Consider the following 23842-nt stretch of genomic DNA (forward strand, 5'->3'; position numbering starts at 1 on the left):
GGGAGAGAGAAGAGGAATTGGGTTGTTGTAGGGGTTTCTTTAACTCTCTACCCCTGGAGGAAGTTCATTTGTTGTCTGTATTGTTACAGATATAGTTGCTGACAGGTATTTTGAACTAAATTATCAAAATAGTTGAAATTGATGTGAGTACATTGTGTTATTGTTACAAAATATGCAGAATTTTAAAATATTCTACACTGAACTTTTAAATGTTTGGTGCAGCATTCCCCCAGGAGTAAACATCACTGTTCCTGCCTGCAGGGACCCCCAGCTCCAGCACAGTGACACGGCCCAGCAGATAGGAAGGCAAAGTTGGTGCCTACAGCCACCCCAGGGAGGGCAATGAAGGGGACAGCCCTTCCTGCCCACATTAGCAAGGCTGCTGCCCAGCTCCCCAGCTTGACCCCACCCAGCCCTTGCTGCCACGGCCTGAGAGTTCTGCACCTATAACAGCTGGGTCGGAGGCAGCTGGAGCCCGGGCAGAGGCACCCTCTTCCCCTGGTGAATGTGGCCCCCACCCCCTATGCGCGCACACACAAACGCACACACCCAAGAGCAGGTGTAGCCGGTGTCCTTTATTGCTGGTGTTGGCAGTGGCGTGCATACAGAGGTACCATGCTGACTCCCAACCTGGCATGGGCATTTCCTTAATTCACACAATAAGTAGCCATCCCCAACTCCCCATGGCTGGGAGTGCCAGGCAACGGGGGGAATGGCTGGACCATGCAGCCCTCTCCCCAGACAGGGCACCCCAAGCAAAGCTGCTTCTATAACATGGTGGCACTCCGCTGTGACCCTCTTCTTCAGTCCCAGACTCATCCATGGCAGGAGAAACTGCAGCCCTCCCTTCACATTCACATGGGTTCCCTTAAGCTAATATTGGGTGAAGGGCCACCGCCCCCAAACTCTGGGCACTTTTACACCCTACCAAAGCAGCTCAGAAGGGGGTACTGGGCCTTGTGCTTTGAGAGGGGATGGGGTGAATTTCTATTGGAGTCTGGAGTGAGGGGAAGAGCAAGTGTCATGGTTTTACCCCTTCCCTCTGCATGGTTTTACCCCTTCCCTAGGCTTTTTTCCCCTATAACTGAATATTTGATAAACACTGTGAAAATCCATCCGTTAAATACCCACACGGAGCAGCCAGTCTTCACGAATATGCACACACACACACACATAAACCACATTCCTACACCACACACATCCCACCACCAAAGATGTACACACAAACACCCCACTACACATAAACATATACACACACATCCCACTCACAAACCACCACCCCCAAACATGCACACGCACCACATACAAACATGTTCCTACACCATACAAACGTCCATCCCCCACCTCCTCAAATGTACACACAAACCACACCCCTATGCCCTCCCACACACATACACACACACACACACACACGCAAACATATGCACAAACTACACCCACCTGACACCACACACACACGCCCCCTACGCTGCACACCCACCCAAACATGTATACACCCCCCCTACACCATACATACACAAGTAAGAACTATAAATAAAGCTGGCCTCTCCAGTACCGGGCTCCCTGGAGTGTGGTTGTGTGAGGGGATTGGGTGCATTGCCATGAGGCCCTGCAGTGAGCACCCTCAGGCAGCTGTGCCCAGGTGCCTGGCAACCTGAAATCAGCGCTGCAGGTGCAGGCTCTGCAAGGCACAGCAGCTTCGGATATCCCAGCAGTGCCCAGGAACATGCCAGAGCTGGCCTGGGTGCAAGAGGGCAATTGATGCCTTGAGCTTAGCTTGGGGCCAGACTGCCCATGTGTTGCCCTTTCATGGGATCCATTTGGAGAAAGGCACATCTAGGGAATCACCTCCCGCTCCCCACCAGCCCTGAGCACCACACATACACCCCCCCCACCCAGCAGGGCCCCAGCTTGGAGCTCCAAGGAGGCGGCACTGCACGGAAGCCAGGGGCCTTGGTGTAGCCTGTGCAGTAGCTTCCCCTACTCTGTAATGCAGAAGGTGGAGGTGACAGCCAGTGAGCTGGGGCCTCCAGATCACATCCAGGGCTGTGCCTGCTGCTGCTCGGTCGAGAGTGCATGGGAGGCCTCCCTGCCAGGCCTGGCCTGAACAGCAGGCGCAGGGAAAGCCCAGGCTGGGGGCTTGGCAGCCAACCCCAGGCCCTGGATTCTCAGTGGCAGCCGGCTCCAGGGTGGGGCAGAGACTGGGAGACCAAAGATGCCCATGAGAAGCAGTCACAATGAACTCCAGGCCCCAATCGCTTGCTCATGCTGGTCTGTCCACATGCCATGGGATCCCAGGGCTGCAGCCCATTCTCCCCTAGCGTGACCAGACAGCAAATGTGAAAAATCGGGACAGGGAGTGGGGGGGTAATGGGAGACTATATAAGTAAAAGACCCAAAAATCGGGACTGTCCCTATAACATCAGGACATCTGGTCACCTAGTCTCCCCTCCCTGTTCCACCAAGAGCTGCAGCCGAGTAGGATTGGAGGCAGCAGCCAGGCTGGGGGAGCCTGGAGTATTGTCAGGTTGGGGGAGGATGTAAACATGGCATCAAGATACTAACTAATGCCATGGCAAGCGGAGAGTGAGGTGCCATGCCTGGCACAGCCCCTCCTCCTCCCGGGCAGGGTGCAGTGGATTGTGGCTTCTGTGTGAAGCAGCCCCGGAGCAGAGCCCACATGATGGACGTCAGGGACCCTTACTGATATTCTAACACTATGCAGGGGGGACGCCTCGCCTGGGATGGTGGGAGGCCAGGAACAGGCCTTAGCCCTGGCTCTCTCCTGGCCCAAGGCTGCCCCCCACCCAAGTGACACTTAGTAGCAAAACACTGACTGCGAGGCCAGTCCCACAGCAGACCAGACTGAGCCCACTGCAGCTAGAGCCCCGGGGCAGCCCTGACACCCATCTTCCTGAGACCCAAGTCAAACTCCCACCTGCAAGGAAGGCTCCACCTGGGATGCTAGAAGGGGCATCAAAACTCACCACCCTTGGGGGCTGGGAGGGCTGTTACCCCGTGGAGGCTCCCTGCTGACCAGAAATACATGCCATGGGAGGGATAGGTACATGGTGGTCCTGACCCGCCCCCCGTGCCATGCCCAGGGCCTGGCACTGCCTTCCTGACTAGCCTGCGTGAAGCACCATATTGGCACAGCTGCTACGGCCTGGAAAGCCCCCTGCCAGGGTCACACAAGCGGTGCCCACAAACTTCTGCTCCAGCCCAGCCAGGGGACAGGCTCAGGCTCACAGGCTGATTCTTTGGCTTCTGAAATGCAGAGGCAAGGAGAAGGCTCAGGAGGGAGCCGCTCCCCCTGCCCTGTGCGCTCCCTTCACATGGTATTGCCCCAGGGCAGAGAGCCAGGCCAAGGGAACGCCAGGATCCAGGCTCCTCCCAGCCCGTCACACAGGACTGTGATGCTGCCCTGTAGCCAGACAGAGCTACTATGTCACCCACGGTAGGCTGAGAGTGACAAACACTGCAGCAGTGAGTGACCCTGAGTGCAGCCCCCTGGCTGGCTCAGCCCCTCATCCATACTCCAGCCCCAGAGCCCCAACCTCAGTGAGCTGCCACACACTGGCCTGGTGGAGCACTGCCCTGGTGTCTCCAAGCCCCCATCCATGCTGTGCAAATCAAAAAGCTGCGAGAGCCAAGTGCTACACATATTTGGTCACTCTCCAAATGGCTTTGGCTTAATCTCTGAGTTCCTATTAATACTGGGAGCTTGGCGGCCACACCTGGGTGTGTGCCCCTGGGAGCTCGGCGGCCACACCCAGGCGTGCACTGTGTTGGTCTCTCCAGAGCTCCAAGCCCCGAGGGCAGAGTGTGCTGGAGCCCACGAGAGAGCATGAGAACACCTTCTGTACGCTGTACCTGCTGCTCAGGGCCCCTGCTCCTGGACAGGTTGCTGGATTAAGGCTGACGGCATGAGTCATTGCCTGCTACAGGGCTGGGCCAGGCGCCTGAGCGTGGAGCCTAAAATTCTTTAGCTGAAGCCCCACCATCTGGTGCCTGGCACCTCCCCTGCTGGTGTCATGGCCCCAGGCTGTGCCCAGCTCCCACCACCTGGCTCGTGTTTTGGTGACACTGAAGCCCGGCAGGGGATGTGGATGGTTCCAGGGAGCATAAGGGCAGGGGGAGTCAGGCACTGTGGTGGAGCAGCCAGGCCACTCACAGGCACACGTTGATCTGCTTGGAGAGCTCTCGCTCCAGGTCCAAGATGAGGGCATCGAAGTCCTTCAGGTTCAGGCGGGGGCTGAAGGGCGCATCAGGGTCGTCAACCAGGGCAAAGTCCCCCACGAAGACCGTCTGGCTGGGGCCGCCCAGCCCCTCCCGCAGGTCCAGCACTTCATTCTCGCTGCCGGCCACCTCGGCGTAGTTGACCTCGTGCCCCGGCCCGGCCACCAGCCCGTACTCCTGGCTGCACACACTCCACTCCCCAGCGTAGCGGTTGGTGGGGGGGCTCTCCAGGCCACGGGGCCGGTGACGAGCCACCACCTCGCTCTCCAGCAGGTCCAGCCGCAGTGTAGGACAGCGCCTCTGCCGCAGGCAGGTGGACTGGGCCCTTTCCCGGCCCTCCACGCCACACCCTTTCCTGGAGGGGGCTGGGGAGACAGATCGCAGTTACCACAATGCTCTCCTCCCACAGCCAGACAGGCCAATCGGGGCTTCAATCCCAAGGGAAGAAGGCCCGGCAGCACGCTCGCCCCCCACCCCGCAGCAGGCCCCTGGTGGCGTGCTCTCCCCCCACCCCCATCCCACAGCAGGCCCCCGGTGGCGCGCTCTCCCCCCACCCCGCAGCAGGCCCCCGGTGGCGCGCTCTCCCCCCAACCCTGCAGGAAGCCCCCCGCGGCACTCTCCCCCACCCCGCAGCAGTCCTGTGGCCAGACTCTCCCTCCCCTCAGCTGCACTTACCAGGCCAGGCCTGCAGCAGATAGTGCAGCACCTCAATGTGCCTCTTGAAGTCAACAGCACTGGAGATCTCCTCGCAGTGGGCGTAGCTGCGGGCCCTCTGGCGCCACGGCTCCTGATTCTGGTTGAGCAACACTGGCCCGAAGCATACGGCAATGTTCTGGGAGTTCATGCGGTTAAAGTCGTGGAAGGAGGACACCAAGCTGAGATGGTCCAGCAGCACGGTCAGCGTAGCCTGGGGAGAGGGGAGCATCAGTCCAGGCCCTGCCCCAGCCCCACCCACCCAGTTTTGTGGGCTCAGGATCATCCCAGAAATCCCACGTTTTTGTACCTCAGAGGTCACAGCCTTAGTCTGTGCCCAGCTGCCAGGCTCCTTGGAGGGAAAGTACCTGACTCGGAGAAGCTGGGGGAAGGAGGGACGGCCTGACACTGAAGCCTAGGTGGCTGGAAGCTAAAGCCAGATAAATTCAAACTAGAAATCAGGCACAAGTGTTTACCAGGGATGGGGATGAACCACTGGCACAAACTCCAGGGAAAGTGGTGGATTCTCCATCTCTTGATGGCTCCAAAGCCAGGCTGGGGCCAGGCTGGGAGATGCTTTAGCCAAACACAAGTTACTGGGCTCAATACACAACATGGGGGTAACTGGGTGACACGTAAGGGCCAGTGCTGCCCAGGATGTCAGACTGGGTGATCTAATGGTCCTTCCCAGCCCTAAAATCTGTTAGTCTATGAGAACTGTGATACTTCCTCTGATCTCACTGCGGTGAAATCCCTCAATCCCAAGGGGCAGCCAACTTGGAAAGCCGCCCAGGATCTCAGGCCCCAGCAGTGAGCGGCTACGTGCCTGAAGCTGTGCCAGAGGAGTGCCCAGCCCCCATGTATCCAGCGCTGTGACAGGCATGCGCAGCCCGTGTGCGCGGCAGGGGCAGCGCCGGCTCCATGCCGGTGGCAGTGCCAGGTGGGCCCAGCCCCCGTGTGTGTGGCAGGGGCAGCTCTGGCTCGTGTCGGTGGCAGTGCCAGGTGTGCCCAGCCCCCGTGTGTGTGGCAGGAGCAGCTCTGGCTCCGTGCCGGTGGTAGTGCCAGGTGTGCCCAGCCCCCGTGTGTGTGGCAGTGCTAGCTCCATGCCAGGGTTGTGCCACACACATTCCTGGCCCACATATTCAGCAGGAGCAGCACTGTCAACCACTGTCACAGGCATGCCCAGCCCCCGTGTGTGTGAGAGGGGCAGCGCTGGCTCCGTGTCTAGATCTGTGCCATGCATATGCCTGGCTCTCACATGTGCAGCAGGACAGTGCTGACTCCATGCCTGGAGCTGTGCCATGCACATGCCCAGCCACCATGTGTGTGGCAGGGGCAGAGCTGACCACAGCCTCCCATGTAGGAGATGGGAATGTGCCAGACTATGGTGACATTGTTGCAGCAGCACCAACCAGCTCCTCGGGACTGCTCCAAGGGCACCATGGCTTGGCTCCACAGCCGGGTCTCCTTTCCTACCTGCCCACACTCCCCTGCTCCGCCCACTGGCAGGCACTCACCTTCTCAATCTCCGGCAGGCAGTCCAGCAGAGCGATCGTCTCCTTTGCATTCTGCCTGCTAAGCATGTCTTGGGGCGATCGCTGGGCCATGGCCTCCAACACCACCTGGTAAAGGGTCTTGGTGATGAGGGGCGTGGGCAGCTCCCGCAGATAGTCCTTCAGGATCCCTGCAGGAAAAAGGCCAGACTTCTGTCAGCTCCTTGGCAGGCACCTCAACCACACTGGTCCCTCCTGGGTCCCATTCGGGGGAGGGCACAGGTCTCACGTCACTGAGCAGCCTATAGAAACTACAGTGAGTGCACAGAGAGCCCGGACTTCTGGGTTCAGTCTCTGGGAGGTGAGTGGGGTCTAGTGGCTACGGCAGAGGGACTAGGAGTCAGGACTACCTGGTTCTACCCGTAGGGGGAGTGTGGTCTAGTGGGTTCAGAGAGTCTAAGGCCAGAAGGGACTATTATGATTATCTAGTCTGACCTCCTGTATAACAGGCCAGAGAACGTCCCAAAATAATTCTAAGAGCAGAGCTTTTAGAAAACCATCCAATCTGATTTAAAAACTGTCAGAGATGGAGAATCCACCACAACCCTTTTTCCAATGGTTAATTACTCTCACCGTTAAAATATACACCTTATTTCCAATCTGAATTTGTCTGCTTCAACTCCCAGCCATTGGATGGGTGTTACAGTTTTCTCTGCTAGATTGAAGATCCTCTTATTAAATATTTCTTTCAAATGTAGGTACTTATAGACTAAGTAAGTCACCCTTTAACCTTCTCTTTGTTAAGCTAAATAAACTGAGCTCCTAAAGTCTATCTCTGTAAGGCATATTTTCTAATCCTTCAATCATTCTCATGGCTCTTCTCTGACCCCTCTCCAATTAATCAACATCCTTCTTGAATTGTGGACACCAGAACTGGACACAGGATTCCAGCAGGATCGCACCAGTGCCAAATACGGAGGTAAAATAACCTCTCTGCTCCTGCCCAAGATTCCCCTCTTTATGCATCCAAGGACTCTTTCGGCCACTGTTCAGCCGATTATCCACCAAGACAACTACCAGATTTTTTTCAGAGTCCCTGCTTCCCACTATAGCATCCCCCCATCCTGTGAGTGTGGCCTTGTTCCTGATGTCTACATTTACATTTAGCTTTATTAATACACACATTGTTTGCTTGTGCCCAGTTTACCAAGCGATCCCGATCACTCTGTATCAGTGACCTGCCCTCTTCAGTATTTGCCACTCCCCCAACTTTTGTGTCATCTGCAAACTTTATTAGTGATGATTTTATGTTTTCTTTCACCAGGCCATTAATAAAAGTTAAATATCGTAGAGCCAAAAACCAGTCCCTGTGGGACACTACTGGAACCACACCTGCTTGATGACAATTCCCCTTTTACAATTACATTTTGAGACTTATCAGTGAGCCAATTTTTAATGTGTGCTGTTATATTTATATTGTTCTAGTTTTTTAATCAAAATGTCAGGGGGTACCAAGTCAAATGCCTTGCAGAACTCTATGTATATGACAGGTACACTATTACCTTTATCAGCCAAACTTGTAATCTCATCACAAAAAGGTATCAAGTTAGTTGGACCAGATTAGAGGGGGGGCCAGGAGACAGGACTCCTGGGTGCTTTACCTTGCTCTGGGAGAAGAATGGGATCTAGTGGGTTAGAACGGGAGGACTGGGAATGAGGACTCCTGGGTTCTACACTCAGTTCTGGGAGGGGAGTGGGGTCTAGTGGCCAGGTGTTGCAGTGAGCCTCCTGATTTGCCTGAGTGTGCGTGCGGGGGTGGCAATCTGGGAGCTGTGCTGGTGCTGCATGGGGGTGAGGAGTACCTGGGCACTGACCTGTGATGACGTTGATGTCTGGGTACAGCTGTTCAGAGAGCGTCACAGCTGCACTGTCCCTCTCGAAGGCATCACGCAGTTCCTTCTTCACAGCTGCCGAGCCGCACAGCCGGTAAAGCCCTACAATCTGGGCAGAGGAGGTGCTGTCAGCGGGAGAGCCCAGCCCTCCCCATTTGTCCCAGGACCCAAGGGGCAGCATAGGGAGGGGATAGGGATACAAAGAGGGAAGACAGCACAGAGCCCACAGCCTGCTGGGATCCTGCCTGTTCAGGAGCCGTGCTCACCGGCTCCTCGCCATGTACCTGCTGTGCTTGTGTTAGCTGCGTGGCATGGGACTGGAGTGCCAGGTGTCCTGCAGAGCCCACTCCCCCACTATCGCCTCCCCCACCACTCACCTTCAGTCCCCGCTTCTCGATCTGGGAGACGCATTTCTGGATCAGCAGCGGCACCTTGGTGGCAGTGTTCTCCCTTTCCACCAAGTGACGCAGCTCCACGCCAAAGACCCGGGGCTCCCGGTCACTGGGGCTGCTGGGCATGTCCCACTGCTCCACCAACGTCAGCTTGCAGTAAAGCAGCCCGCGCGGCTCCAGCCGCACTGCCAGCTGCTGGGCCCTGCACCCTGAAGAGCAGAGGGCACCGGCACATGTCAGACCGGAGCGAGATGTGGACGATCAGCAAGGGCCAGCTGGGAAACCACAGCATCTGCCCCCCCTTAGTTCTGCCCTATGCCCCCCACAGTCCTGTCCATCTGAGCACCATTGGACCCTGCCTCCTGCCCATTTGTAGGTGCCCCCCAGAGTCCTGCCCAGCTGAACCCCATGGAGCGCTGATCCCTGCTCATCTGTATGTGCCCCCCAGAGCCCTGTACATCTGAACCCCATTGGGCATTGCCCCCTGCCTGGATGCCACTGCCCCCTCTCAGCCCTTTCCCGATCACTAGAGCCCCTGCCTCACTGGCTGCTCCCGTTACCTCTGAAGACGAAGGGCAAGACAATGGTGCCATGGCAGCACACACGGTTCCGGCAGGTAGCCAGATCCCAAGAGAAGACAATGACCTTGAGGTGTCGGGCGCCCTCCAGTTCCAAGTTGAAGGTGTGGTTGAGGCTGAGGAAGGCGGCTGTCCAGGGCAGCAGGGCCGTGCGCGCCTTGGGGGCTGCGTCCACCTGCAGGACGCAGAACACCTCCCTGGACTCAGCCTTTGGGGGCTTAAGGTCCCCCACACCGTGCAGGTGGACACTGACTAGGCCTGAGATGGGCTGCACACAGCGCGGCTGTTCCAAGGAGCTGTAGGGCTGGAAGGCATCCACGTCCAAGCTGCCCCCAGGCTCATGCCCCTCTGGCCCGGGACAGGCACGCTTGTCCGCTTTGGCCAGCAGCTCAGGGGAGTCACCATCACTCAGGTAGCCGCCCTTGCTGGCTGCCTTGGCACGGTGTGGGCCCTGCTGGGATGCCACGCTGCTGTCCAGGTGGTAGCGGCTGATGACATTCCCCGGCTCCTTGAGGGCCTCCTGGGGTGAGGTGCCGCCACTGCCCTCGGGCTCCTGCCCCCGGGGCCGGGCACTACGCAGGCTCAGCTTCCTCCTCAGCTCAGGCAGCTTCTTCATCTTCAGGGAAAGGCGGCGCACGGTGCCCGGGGACTTCACCCTGCCCAGGGAGCGCCCCTTCTTGGAGACGCTGGGGCTCAGCGGCGGGGATGGGCCAGCCAACCCCACAGCCACGCTCACACATGAAATCGGCAACTTCCCTGCGGGGAGAGACCTGATGAGACGGGCAGTGGACACTGGCATGCATGGAGAAAGGGAGCCCCTTCATCTGGGGCATGGAAGGGAAGGGCCATTACAGGGCCTGTGGGACCCAGAGCAGCCAAGACTGACTTGCTGGGGACGGAAAGTGTGGCTGATCCCACACAGGGAACCAGGCTGCAGTGGGGATGCAGATGCAGGGACAGGGACCTGGGGAGGGGCTCTATGGAAAGAGGGGGACCCCACGGGATCGGGTGCCCCATGAGATCAGGGAACCAGCAAGGGAGGGCCATGGGAGGGGAGGGGCTCATGAGATCTGAGTGCGTCTGCCACCAGAAGATGGTGGGGCCACGTGGAAGCAGCTCTCTGTCTCATGTTTCTGCCATGCTGTTCAACCCACAACACACCCTGTTAGCACCACACCCCTCACCATAGTCCTGTGTCCTGCTGGCACCCATCTCCTCGCCTCGGCCCACTGGCCCAGCTGGGGTAGATGTATTCTGTGAGCTGGGGCTCTCCACTTGCCTGGCGATGCTCCTGGGGGGCCCTTCATCACCTGGCTCTGCCCTGCTGGGCCTGGCCTTGTCCCTGTCAGATTCCCGGCTCCCTGTGCCACTGCCCCACTTCCTCCAGGAGCTGCCAGGCTCGGTGCCTTGCCTGGCACCCACAACGTCCTCATCTTCAGGGATGGGGTTGTACCAGATCTCCCCTTCGCTGCCCATGGCGCCCACCTCCTTCAACTCTGTACTGGCGCTGGGGGCCAACTCCTCCAGGATCTGGGCCTTGCCCGAGGAGAGGATCCAGTGGCGGCTGCTCCTCTCCAGGTTCTGCAAGTAGGCGCCATGACTGGCAGACCTCACAGCACTGCAAAGCTCCACATACCTGCACATCGACTCAGCTTCCTCATCACCAGGGGCCAGGCCGGGCTGAGGGGCAGGGGTCGCTAGGGCCAGGCCAGGCTGAGGGGTGGGGGGCGCTGGGGCTGGGGGGCTCTCCACAAGCCAGGCCTCATCCTTAATGGCTGGCTCCTCTGTGTGGGTGGGGGAGAACAGCTCCTGGGGTCGCAGAGGGCACTGGGGGTCCCCGTCAGTCTCTCGCCCACAGGCAACTGGCCCTTCACCCTCATCCTGCAGCTCTGCCGAGGCCGTGGGGCTGGCAGACACCTTCCTGCTGTAAGAGCTACATGGCACGTCCCGGATGCCACAGGAGAACCTGGCCCAGCTCTGCTTCCTGGACACGGTGATGGCTGCCCCTCTCCGACAGCTCCCATCGAGGTCATGAGACGCTGGCTCTGGCCCAGGGCCTGGCTCCAGCTCCATGGGAGAGTCCAGCATCCTGGAGGGGCACTCTGTGGGGAACAGGAAATGTGAGCTGAGGGTTAATATCAGAACATGCCCAGTGCACACACACACCATACCTCGTGCATACCTAGTGCGTACACCAAGTGCCCACCCAACATATACACATACACACCATACCCAGTGCACACACAGTCAGTATGCACCCAACACGCACCACAGCCAGCACACACCCAGTGGTTACACACCCACCCACCACGCCAAGTGTTCTCCCAGCACACACAGCCCAACACTCACTTAGTGCACACCCAGTACAGACACACCATAAACCTCTCAATGCCAACTGACAAGGGGGTGCAGAGGGGTCACTGGACTCTCCTGATTCTGGCGGAGACATTCTGGTTCACCAAAGAATGTTGTGTGAGGTCTCAAATAAAAGTTGGTGTCACACTGGTCAATAATATCATTGTGAAATGTACCTACAGATACTATGTAAAGAGTTATGTAGCTATACTGAAAATATACTCAAGACTATGGCTAGAGACTTGGCACCAGCAAAAGAGAAGAACAGGTTTTTCTCCAACAAGAAATGTTTCTCTAGCCGGCAGTTTGCACATACATTAAGTATTGTATGTTGCACAGTGGATGCCTTATCACCAGTCTGGACTGAATGCAAATGAAGGATTGTAAGAATTTCAAAAGAAACTAAATAGGAAGAACAAAGCGGCCGGGGGATGAGAGAGACCTTATCTGTAGGTAGACATCAAAGGGTTGAGCCACTATGTTTTGGAGGCAAAGATACCCAGGCACCCTTGAATGAGGAAGAAAAAGAACAACACTTTTGTTTCATGGAAAAGGGATAGAGACGATAATTAGGGAAATAGAGATGATAATTAAACTTCTAAATATTCCTGGTCGTTCCTAGGTAAGTTGGAATCTTTCCGATTTTAGATTTTCTTTTAGATTCATCTGATGTAAACTTCCTGCACGTACAGGAGAGAGAGAAACGCAGTTCTCCGAGAAAACGAACAAGAGTTCATCCGTGACGAACGCTGCTGCAGAAGAGATGCAGGGACTCTCTTAAAACAGAGCAGGAATAAAGAATGGGGGGGGGAAATTAGAACAACATACTAGCCAGAATAAGGTTATTCTGAGCTCCAGTGTTGGAGAGGCCAGCTTGTATTTTCTCATGCTTTGATTCTCCAATCTGATCCATAGTGTGAGACTGAGGTGGTGAGTCATTTCAGAGCAGAGTTTTTGCAAAATCGGTTGTGCATACAACTAAATCGGCATACTCCGATGAGCGCTGTCCTGCTGGAGACTCATTGTATCAAAGGCCTTCAAAGAAGCGGGATACTCCACAACCTGGCCCAGCGGAACTCATTAGCGGTGCAAAACATCCCTGTGCAGAGGGGGCTGAAAGTGATGAATGGCTGAATTTGAAGGTGTATGGGAGTGGTTCTTGAGCAGTGCCCAGGCCTTGTGCTGGCCCTCTGAACAGGAATGAGTTTTACGGGTCAAGCACCTTGATTGCACAGTTCACTACCAATCAGCGGGCATGTTTGTGTCCCCCCTAGCCTCTGAACAGCCCCCTCTCTTAAAACCTAGATTGCTAGAAAGCTGACTGACCACTAGATGCCATTGTCGTCTCATCCACACTATGCTGTGCTGGTGGAATCCGAAGGCAATAGAATTGTTCAGACCCCTTGTTGCACGCACAGGCTCTCCTTCAGTGTGCTCGAGCTGGCTTTCTGTTACCGACTGATTTCATTTTTAACATTTTCTCTCCGCTGGCAGTTTCTAGATGGGCTCACCCTATGCCCCTTCCCTTGCAAAGGACAGCAAGGCCCCGTTGCTACAGCTCCATCCTAAATACATTTCCTCGTCAGTGATACATGAACAAATTCTGGGGGTTGTAGCTTGCTCCCTTTCCTAATTTTAGGGAGAGATTGGCTTTTTTTTTCTTGTTTTACCCTCTTACCACCAATCCTTCTTTCTCATCATTTGGGCTGTTTTTAAATACTGTGTCTCTGGGTGTATTTGGCCCTTGAATAGGAAAATAACATCTCACGTTGGCTTTGAATCCAGCCGCTACTTAAACAGGAGGGAAAAAAATTGTTTTCCCCACCCCTTCACATAAATAATGATAGGTTCCAATTGGGTCATTTTTTCTTTTTCCAAGCAGCACTTGTAAGAAGTAGACACAATCTCCACACTCTGGTACAGCAACCTGGGTTGGGTTTTCAGTTGGTATAAATCGGTGGAACTCCACCGAGTTCCTCTGATTTATACCAGCTGACAAGCAGGCCATCAGTCTATTACCAACCCCTCTCCGCCCGGTAACTTGTGCTATCTTGAGCACTAAATCAGACCTGGCCAAAGTCTGTGGCTGTTGTTGAACAACTGAGTTGGTTTGACAATGTGGAAGCTGTGCATTGTCTCAAAGTGAGTATGATGGAGACATTAGGGTGTATTCCTTTGCAAATTTAATGTTAGACCTCACCCCTGCTCCATTTAGACCAACGAATTGAGAAAGAAAGGAGCTGGAGTATGTGTGGTGAAGTGGGGAAAGAATCTTTGTCACAATACGAAATGGGAGCTCAGCTGCTACAAAGTAGTTCAGAGTATTTTTACTGACAGCGTAGCTTGAACGTGCACATGTGAATCACAAGTTCAAGAATGTGAAAAGGCTTATTTTGTTTTCTCTAGATCACGTGCTGCAATTCATTGGCTTGCTGCTGTAATACAAAATAGCCAGAAGGTGGCAGTATAGGTGTTCTCTTAAAGGGAATAAAACGGTGGGGGGTGGGGGAGCAAGGTGATGGCCTGTAAAAGTGCGACTTGCACTTTTATTTGCAATGGAGCGACATAAGCACCATCTGAAATTAATTCTAAGGAATTATGGGAATGGACCGTGTAGGAGAAAATGGTTTTTTCCTTTTATAAGTGCTATAAAAATGAAAATATCATTTTTGAATGAGTCAATTTCTAGTATTAGGGACTACAACAGGTTGTGTACTTCTCTCTCTCTCTCTCGCTCTCTGGGGGAGAAGGTTGTACTTTTCTAATATAATGAAGACTGGTAGACTGAGTCAATTGCAAAATAGGTCTCCACAAGCATTGATCTGAGTAAGAACAGTGACCTTGCTTTGATACCACTCGCCATCCTTTTCATGCATTTCCTATGTATGTTTATCCGCAGGGTTTCTTTGCGAGACCATTTGGAAAGTGAAAGTCTTATAGACACATTCATGTCAGAAGTACGGCAGCAGCCATATTGAAATCAAATTGCCCTTCTGTCTTTAAAAGATTGGTAACCAAAAGAGCTGACTTATTTATTTAGATTTAAAATAACAAAACCCTATCCAAGGCTCTAGGGACCCTAACCTCAATATTGACGTAAATGGATTTAGATGATCAAACACCAGGACTAAAGAATTGTCAAAGAGAGAATCAAAGTGTCTAGTTTGAGAATGATCCACAGGATGAAATATTTTCCTGTAAGGTGTGCATTAAACAACTTTGAATGACAAATACATTTCGAAATATCAAAGTCTGTTTTCAGATAATTCAGAAAGGTGGGGGTGGGGAATAAATTCACTGATGAAATGATTTACCACCAATAATTCACTATGCTCTAGCGAGACAGTCTAACATCTACGGCAGTCATTGGGATGCTTTCCACTGGGTTGGATCATACAGCTATACAAAAGAAAATGGATAATGGTCTCAAGTTGCCGTGGGGGAGGTTTAGGTTGGATATTAGGAAAAACTTTTTCACTAGGAGGGTGGTGAAGCACTGGAATGGGTTACCTAGGGAGGTGGTGGAATCTCCTTCCTTAGAGGTTTTTAAGGTCAGGCTTGACAAAGCCCTGGCTGGAATGATTTAGTTGGGGATTGGTCCTGCTTTGAGCAGGGGGTTGGACTAGATGACCTCCTGAGGTCCCTTCCAACCCTGATATTCTATGATTCTATGATGATAGGAGTGTGGTTGAGGCTGGTATGGGTTGGTGCGGGGGTATGGCCATGCAGGCTGATGCTTATGTGGGTTGTGTGGGATGGGAACATGGCCATGTATTGTTGTGACTGGTGTGGCCTGTGGGATGGGGCTGAGGCTGGCACGGGTGGTATGAGAGAGGGCATGACCCATGGAATAGGGTTGTGGCCATGCATTGCTGCGGGAGACAGTGTATAAATTAGCTGTTACCACTTAAGAAAGAAATCTTGGAGTCATCATAGATAGTCCTCTGAAAACATCTGCCCAAAGTGCAGCGGCAGTCAAAAAAGCAAACAGAGTATTAGGAAGCATTAGGAAACGGATAGATAAGAAGACAGTAAATATCATAATGCCATTGGATAAATCCAAGGTATGCCCACACCTTGAATACTGTCACCACATCTCAAAAACATATATTAGAATTGGAAAAGGTCCAGAGAAGGGCAACAGATGACACAAATTTGGGGGAGTGGTAAGTAATGAAAAGGTCACTGATTCAGATTGCTTGGTAAACTGGGCACAAGCAAACGATATGTGTTTTAATACAGCTAAGTGTAAATGTGGACATCTGGGAGCAAAGATTGTAATACGCACAGGACGGGGGGCTCTATCCTGGGAAGCAGCAACTCTGAAAAAGATTTGGGAGTCACGGTGGATAATCAGCAGAACATGTGCTCCCAGTGTGATACTGTGGTCAAAAGAGCTAATGTGATCCTGGGCTGCATAAACTGGGGAATCTCACGTAGGAGCAGAGAGGTTATTTTACCTCTGTATTTGGCCCTGGTGCAACCACTGCTGGAATCCTGTGTCGAGTTCTGGTGCCCACAATTCATGAAGGTTGTTTATAAATTGGAGAGGGTTCAGAGAAGATCCATGAGCATGATTAAAGGATTAGAAAATATGCCTAATTGTGACAGACTCAAGGAGCTCAATCTATTTATCTTAACAAAGAGAAGATTAAGGCGTGACTTGATCACAGTCTATGAGCACCTACATGGGAAAGAAATCTTTAATAATGGGATCTTCAATCTACCAGAGAAATGTCTAACATGATCCAATGGCTGGAGTTTGAAGCGAGACAAATTCAGACTGGAAAATAAGGTGTAGATTTTTAACAGTGAATCGGAACAATTTTACCAAGGGTGGTGGATTCTCCATCACGGACCGTTTTTAAATCAGACTGGATGTTTTTCTAAAAGATCTGCTCTGAGAATTGTTTTGGGGAAGTTCTCTGGCCTGTGTCATATAGGAGGTGAGGCTAGATGATCACATCTATGAAAAAACAAAATGATTAGGGAGATGGAACAGCTTCCAGACCAGGAGAGATTAAAAAGACTTGGACTGTTCAGCTTAGAAAAGAGACGACTAAGGGGGGATGTGAAAGAGGTCTATAAAGTCATGAATGGTGCGGAGAAAGTGAGTAAGGAAATATTATTGACCCCTTCACATAAGAGAAGAACCAGGGGTCATCCAATGAAATTAATAGGCAGCAGGATTAAAACTAACATAAGGCAGTATTTCTTCACACAGGGCACAGTCAACCTGTGGAACTCATTGCCATGAGTGCTGTGAAGGCCAAAAGTATAACTGGGTTCAAAAAAGAATGAAATAAATTCATGGAGGATACATCTATCAATGGTTATTAGCCAAGATGGGCAGGGATGCAACCCCTTGTCCTGTGTCCCTAATCCTCTGTTTGCCAGAAGTTGGGACGGGATGACAGGGAAAGGATCATTCGATAGTTGCCCTGTTCTCTTCATTTTCTTCTGAAGCATCTGGCACCAGCCGCTCAGACCGGACACTGGGCTGGATGGACCATTGGTCCTACCCAACATGGCCATTTTTATGTTATGAGGGAGGCAGCTTTGGACACTCCCTGCTCAGGATGTGCAATGCTGGGGGGAGGGATGGGCTGTCTGTGACCTCTGCTCGAGGGGGGCTGTTCCCTGCAGGGGCCTGAGCCCAACCCTTGCACAGTGGAGTCCTCCCCCAAATCCTTCGCCACAGCCTCAGTACTGGCCCTCAGCCTCCTGGTCTAGCTGCCTCAGCATGTGCAGCAGGGCTGACAGAGGCGTCATTGTGGGAGCACTGGCTGGGCAGGCAGGGAGCTCCCAGCACACACAGCTGCTCACAGCCCCTGCCAAGTTGGATTTCCTGTTTACTGCCTGGCTGTGAGGGCAGTGCTCCCTCCTCCCAGCCTGGCCTAGACCGGCCCCGCAGCGTGGGGACACAGGACCCTTTGCGGAACGGGGCCCACCCCCTGTGTACAGCACCTGCCCCCCACAGCCCCCTCCTGGGAACGAGCCCATAGACCAGCATCACATGGGCACACCAAACGTGGGACTGCAGAGAAGGGGCTAAGTCCTCCCCATACAACCTCCATTCGTCTCCCTCCCTACAAACGCTCCTCTCCCCCGCACACTCCATTGCCCCATACCTCCTTCCCACTCCTCGCTCCCTCCCTCCCACACACACTGCCCCCCAACCCCCTGCTCCCCACACCTGCTCCCTACTCACATCCTCCTCATTCCCCCCACACATGTACCCTGCTCCCCACTCTGCTCCCCCCACATGTGAACCCCGCACCCACCTCACACACACCTTGCTCCCCCCACACATGCACCTTGCTCCCCACTCACATCCTCCCCGCTCCTCCCAGACATGCACAATGCTCCCCACTCACGCGCATTGCACTCCCCCCACACACACACCCTGCTCCCCATTCACATCCTCCCCGCTCCTCCCAGACATGCACAATGCTCCCCACTCACGCGCACCGCACTCCCCCCACACACACACCCTGCTCCCCATTCACATCCTCCCCGTTTCCCACTCACACGCACCCTGCCCCACTCACATCCTCCCTGCTCCCCCCACACGCATGCTGCTCCCTCCACACACGCACCTTGCTCCCCCCTCACATCGTCCCTGCTCCCCCCCCACGCACCCTGCTCCCCACTCACACATACCCTGCTCCCCACTGACACGCACTCTGCTCCCAACTCACATCCTCCTCACTCCCCCCACACACGCACCCTGCTCCCTACTCACATCGTCCCCGCTCCCCCCTCACACACTCCTCCCTCGCGCCTCACTCCCCACACACACCCTGCTTCCCCTACGCACGCCAACGCTCCCCACTCCCCTGACACACAGACCCCACTGCCCCCTCACATCTTCCCCACTCCTCACTGCCCCCTCACACCATGCCTGCTCCTCGCTCCCCCCCACACCCCACTCCTCACTCCCCCGACACAGACCGCTGCCTCCACATCTTCTCCGCTCCTTGCTCCCCCCACACTCCTCACTACCCTTCCCTCCCACACACACATGCACCACACTACTGTCCCCCCACACATACCCTGCTGCCCACCACATCCTCCCTGCTCCTCACACACATGTGCACCCACCTCCCCCTCCCACACACACATGTGCGCACCCCACTCCCGACACCCACACACCCCCATCCCTTGGCACACCTGCTGGGCGTGATCTCTACCCACAGGTGCTGGGGAGCTGAGGGGCAAGATGAAGCTAGTTGAATCACAAGGGACCAGAGTGGGGGGAGTGGAAAACAAGAAGGAGCCACGGGTGGGTTTACAGGGGGGCAGTGAAGGTTGGCCAGTTGCTGTGGCAGAAGGATGGCTTAACGGCCATTGGCTGGAGAGGTTGATGTGGGTGTCAAAATCCGACCCAGAATCCCCCCATTTGAGAGGTTCGAGATTCCCCCAGACTCCTAGGGCCCAGGACCCTACAAAAAGGACAGTATGTGGGCCGGACCCAGCATGAACCCCACAGAAGGGCGGATCCATGCCAGCCAGGGTTCAATCCCCCAGAGCTCCTGGGCCCTGGGGTTGCTGGATCTGAGCGGGGCGACAGGTGGGGCGGGGGAGACAGGTTCTGGGGCTGCACGGGGGGGAAGGGAGACCAGAGCTGGGTCTGCACAGAGGGGACAGGGGGGCCTTGAGCCACTGCGTTTGTATGGGGAGATGGGAGGAGCTTGGGCCACTGTGTGTGGGGGAGGAGGCATGGGGTGATGGGTGGGGATGGAGCCATTGGGACCACACGGGGGATGGGTGAGGTGGAGGCAGCTGGGTCTGCACGGGGGGATGGGCGGGATTGGGGCCGTTGGGTCTGAAAGGGTGGGGAACGGGGGGGCTGGGACCATGGGGTTGGCGCCGCTGGAGGGTATTGTGTAGGGTCGAGGGGATCAGAACTGGGGCCTCTCAGGAGAATGGGAGGGGCTCGGGAGCGGGGCTGGGGCCATTCAGTGGGGGAGGTAAGGCTGGGACCATGGGGGACGAGTGGGGCTAGGGCAGGGGCTGCTACGTCTTCATGGGGGGGTGGGCAGGGCTGGGGGAGTGGGGCTGAGGCTGCTGAGAGGCCAGGGGGAGCAGGGCTGGGTCCACTGGGTGGCACCCCAGTGAGTTGACTCCACTAGCCCTGCAGAGGCACAAGGACCAACAGCCAATCAGGGGAAATAATCGGCACCATGTGACTCAGCTGACCACACAGGAAATAAAGCCCCGAATCTCCGGCTCAACAGGGTTGACCCAGTGACTTGATCCCGAGACCGGCAGGGCCCCAGGATCAGGCTGGGCCAGGGGGTGCTGGCTAAGGGACACTCCCTGGTGGCAGGGAGACTGACCTGTCCTGAGGCAGCTCCTTGCCTCCTGACCCCACTGCGCCAGCACCCCAAATCTGCCAGCAGCAGGACCCCCCCAGATCTCCAGAGTCCCAGCCCAGCACCTCATCCCCAAGGGCAGCCAGCCTCTCACAGCAGCGCTTCTGAGCAGCCACCCCCCACTACTAACCCGATTCCAGCCTTCCAGGTGCAAGAGCCACCTCCACTGCAGCATTGTACCCTTGCCTACCAGGGCCCAGTCTGACCTTCCCTCCCTGGCCCACGGCCCTTCGTCCGTTCCCTTTGTGGCTGGACATGGTCATCGATTCACCCCAGTGGCCTCTCCCTGCTGTTCTCCAGGCTTGCCCTGCATCCCACTGCCCTCTCTCCTGGGAGCGAATCTGTAGGGAAACACTTGGAACACAGAGCAGAGTCCGGAGTGGGGGGGGGGGGGTGCAGTCACTGGTGAGTGCCCCCTCACCTGTGCTGAGAGTGCTGGGACACAGGGACTGGCAAAAGACTGGCCCTTCGCGCTGGCCCCTGTTGCCTCCCATGGGCCAGGATCACTGGAGGTGATACCCCGATGCACAACTGCAGGGCTGCCAGTGCACCAGGATGGCATCCAAGAGTACCTGTGGCCAATCACCAGCAGCAAGGATGGGACACAGCCTCAGCCAATGGGAGGCGGCAGGAGGCAGTCTGTGTAGCGACCGGGAGTGGGTCAGTACAGGGAGACCCCAGTAAGGGTCCTCCCTAGAGGAGCTGCGGAGACGGGAGCTGCAGCTGAAAGCAAAGGAGCTGGAGCTAGAGGGTCGGAGGCTGGTGGACAGAGAGAGAGAACGAGCAGACGGTGTAGAACAGCGGAAGCACGAGTTGGAGATGGATGAGAGGCGGCCCAAGAGGGCCTGCCGCGGGGTAAGTGGGGAAGGGCCCCAAGACGCCAGTGGTGTGGGGAATCTAGACACCAAACTGCTGCCCAGTTCGAGGAGGGGGGGATATTGATGCCTACCTCACAGCCTTGGAGAAGGCTTGTGAACTGACCAGATTGACCGCGCAGACAGGCTTCGCTGGCTGACCCCCCGCTGGGTCCCAAAGCCATACAGGCGTTCAGCCAAATGGATGGTGTTGAGACGGGGGACTATGACCTGTTCAAAGAGGCTTTGCTGCTGAAGTTTGAACTGACCCCCGAGGTGTACAGGAAGTGATTCTGGGGTGTATGCAAGACCCCAGGTGTCTCTTACAAGGAGGTCACGAACCTGCTGGGGAATATCTCCTCAAGTGGGGGAAGGGCGCAGGGGCCACTACCGCAGAGGACGCGTATAACTTGGTGGGGTTGGAGCAGCTGTATGACATCTGCTCTCCGGACTTTAAAATGTGGTTAGTGGACCGGAAGCCCAAGGATCTGCGCAGTGCAGGTGCACTGGCAGATGAGTTCGTGGACAGCAGATCGGGGGTAGGAGGGAGACCCACATCGGGGACTCATAAGGGGAGTCACCCAGAGACCTCTCAAAGGTGGGACTCCAGGAAGCCCAACTCCGGGGTGCCCGGGGATGCCGGGGCGGGACGACCCCCCTCGTGGGACTTGAGGGACCTGAGATGTAATTACTGTGGCCAAAAGGGGCACAAGGTGGCACGGTGCCTGAAGATGAAGGAAATGGCAGCCAAGCAGAACCCGCAGGGTATTAACTGGGTGGAAGCCCACCGGAAAGGGGCACCGCCGGACCCGGGGGCCGCAGTCGAGAGGGCTATGCCAGAGGGAGGAGACCGCCAGGCCAGGCCAGCAGGGGAAGGCGGGGCCCCAGGTCCATATCACCCGTACCCAATCTGCCGGGTGGGCGTGGGACAGGCCTGGGGGACAATCGCCACATCATCCCCATTGAGGTGGGGGGAAGGAGCATCCAGGGGTTCTGGAACACGGGCGCAGAGGTGACGCTGGCGCGGTCCGAGGTGGTGGACCCAGACCAGCTAGTGCCCGATGCCTACCTGACCCTGAGGGGAGTGTTCGGGCCCCCCGTCAAGGAGCCTGTAGCGAGGATACACCTGAAATGGGGGGGGCTAAGGAGGGACCCAAAGAGGTCGGGGTGCACGATCACCTGCCTACCGAGGTGCTAATGGGTAATGACTTGGAGAACTGGCCGGATGGCATTCAGAGCGCCCTGGTCCTTACCCGGAGCCAGAGCCAGCGAAGGGCACGGGACCTCCCGACCGGGGGGCTGAAGCGCCGAGGGTAGGGCTCGACAGGGTTGGGCCGGAGCCTCCGTCCCAGGGTGGGGAAACTGAGGCGCCACCAGCCAGGGCTGTATCCTCAGACCCAGCAACTGAATTCCAAATGGAGCTGCAGGTGGATCCCTCCTTGGAGAAACTGAGGGCCCTGGCCGGCCACAGCAGAGCAGGGTCCCAGGGGGAGGACCGCCAGGAGCGATTCCTATGGGAGAGGGGATTCCTGTACCGGGAATGGGCTGGTTCAGGGCGAACTGAATCTTGGAAAGTCGGGAGGCAGCTGGTGGTTCCCCAGAGGTACCGCCGCAAACTGTTGTTCTTGGCCCACGATATCCCCCTTTCGGGGCATCAGGGCATCCGGCGCACCAGGCAGAGGCTGCTGCAGAACTTTTACTGGCCCGGGGTCTCTGGTGATGTCCAACAGTATTGCAGGTCCTGTGACTCCTGCCAGAGGGTGGGGAAGGCCCCAGGATAAGTGTAAAGCCCCGCTGAGACCTTTGCCCATCATAGAGGAGCCTTTCCAGAAGGTGGCTATGGACATAGTGGGGTCCCTCAGCAGGGTGACCCGGTCAGGGAAGAAATACATCCTGGTGGTGGTAGATTTTGCTACGCGCTACCCCGAGGCGGTGGCCTTGTCCTCTATCAAGGCAGACACCGTGGCAGACGCGCTGCTGACCATCTTCAGCAGAGTGGTGTTCCCCAAGGAGGTCCTTACAGACCAGGGGTCTAACTTCATGTCAACCCTGCTCCAGTGCTTGTGGAAGAAGTGTGGGGTCCGACACACCTGGGCCTCAGCCTACCACCCTCAATCCAATGGGCTGGTGGAGAGGTTCAATGGGACCCTAAAGAGGATGCTGAAAACCTTTATGGACCAGCACCCGCAGGACTGGGACAAGTATTTACCCCACCTGCTGTTCGCATATAGGGAAGTGCCCAGGAATCCACAGGGTTCTCCCTGTACGAGTTGCTGTACGGAAGATGGTGAGGGGGCCCCTGGACTTGATGAGGGCCGAGTGGGAGGGAAAGGCCTCTCCTGATGGGGAATCAGTGGTAGAGTATGTACTGACTTTCCGAGAAAAGCTCGTGGAGCTCATGGGCTTGGCTAGGGGGAACCTAGCAAGGGCCCAGAGGAAGCAGAAGGTCTGGTTCGACCGCTCAGCACGTGCCCACTCATATGCTACCGGGGACCAGATGATGCTCCTCATCCCCGTGAGGAAGAACAAGCTGCAAGTGGCCTGGGACGGCCCCTTCATGGTCATCAGACACGAAAACGAGGTGCACTATGTGGTGGAACTGTCCAACCGGGCTCACAGCCACCGAGTGTATCACGTCAACATGATGAAGCTGTACTGGGACAGGGAGAAATTGGTGCTGGCTGTGTGTGGGCAGTGGGAGGAGAAAGGAGAGGACCCCCTGGTGGGACTCCTCCCTGAGGCTGGGGCTAACCCCTTGCTGGAATCAATTCCCCTCTCAGACCAGCTAACCCCTGCCCAGCAGGCAGAGATCAGAGAGGTACTGCATTCATACCGGCAGCTGTTCTCCAGCCGGCCTGGGCTCACTAACCTGGCTGTCCACTGGGTGGAGACGGGAACCAACCCTCCCATCAGGTGTTCTCCATTCAGGGTCACTGGGAAAACAGCCCAGGACCCGGAGAGAGAGGTC

The 23842-nt window shown here is 55.8% G+C and overlaps 1 protein-coding gene across 1 annotated transcript in view; it reads right to left on the minus strand.

Moving 5' to 3' along the window:
• Nucleotides 1-555: 555 nt before the first annotated feature.
• SYDE1 (synapse defective Rho GTPase homolog 1) overlaps nt 556-23842 on the minus strand; it is a 28596-nt gene continuing 5309 nt past the window's right edge. The window contains exons 2-8 of the mRNA XM_024113091.3: nt 10472-11389; nt 9270-10043; nt 8695-8918; nt 8300-8426; nt 6450-6616; nt 4915-5146; nt 556-4604 (exon numbers count right to left, since the gene is read on the minus strand). Coding sequence (XP_023968859.2) covers nt 4171-4604; nt 4915-5146; nt 6450-6616; nt 8300-8426; nt 8695-8918; nt 9270-10043; nt 10472-11389 — 2876 coding nt within the window. The 3' untranslated portion in view covers nt 556-4170. The remainder of the gene's footprint in view (nt 4605-4914; nt 5147-6449; nt 6617-8299; nt 8427-8694; nt 8919-9269; nt 10044-10471; nt 11390-23842) is intronic.

This window comes from Chrysemys picta, chromosome 22, assembly GCF_011386835.1.
Source record: "Chrysemys picta bellii isolate R12L10 chromosome 22, ASM1138683v2, whole genome shotgun sequence".
Classification (NCBI taxonomy): domain Eukaryota; kingdom Metazoa; phylum Chordata; order Testudines; family Emydidae; genus Chrysemys; species Chrysemys picta.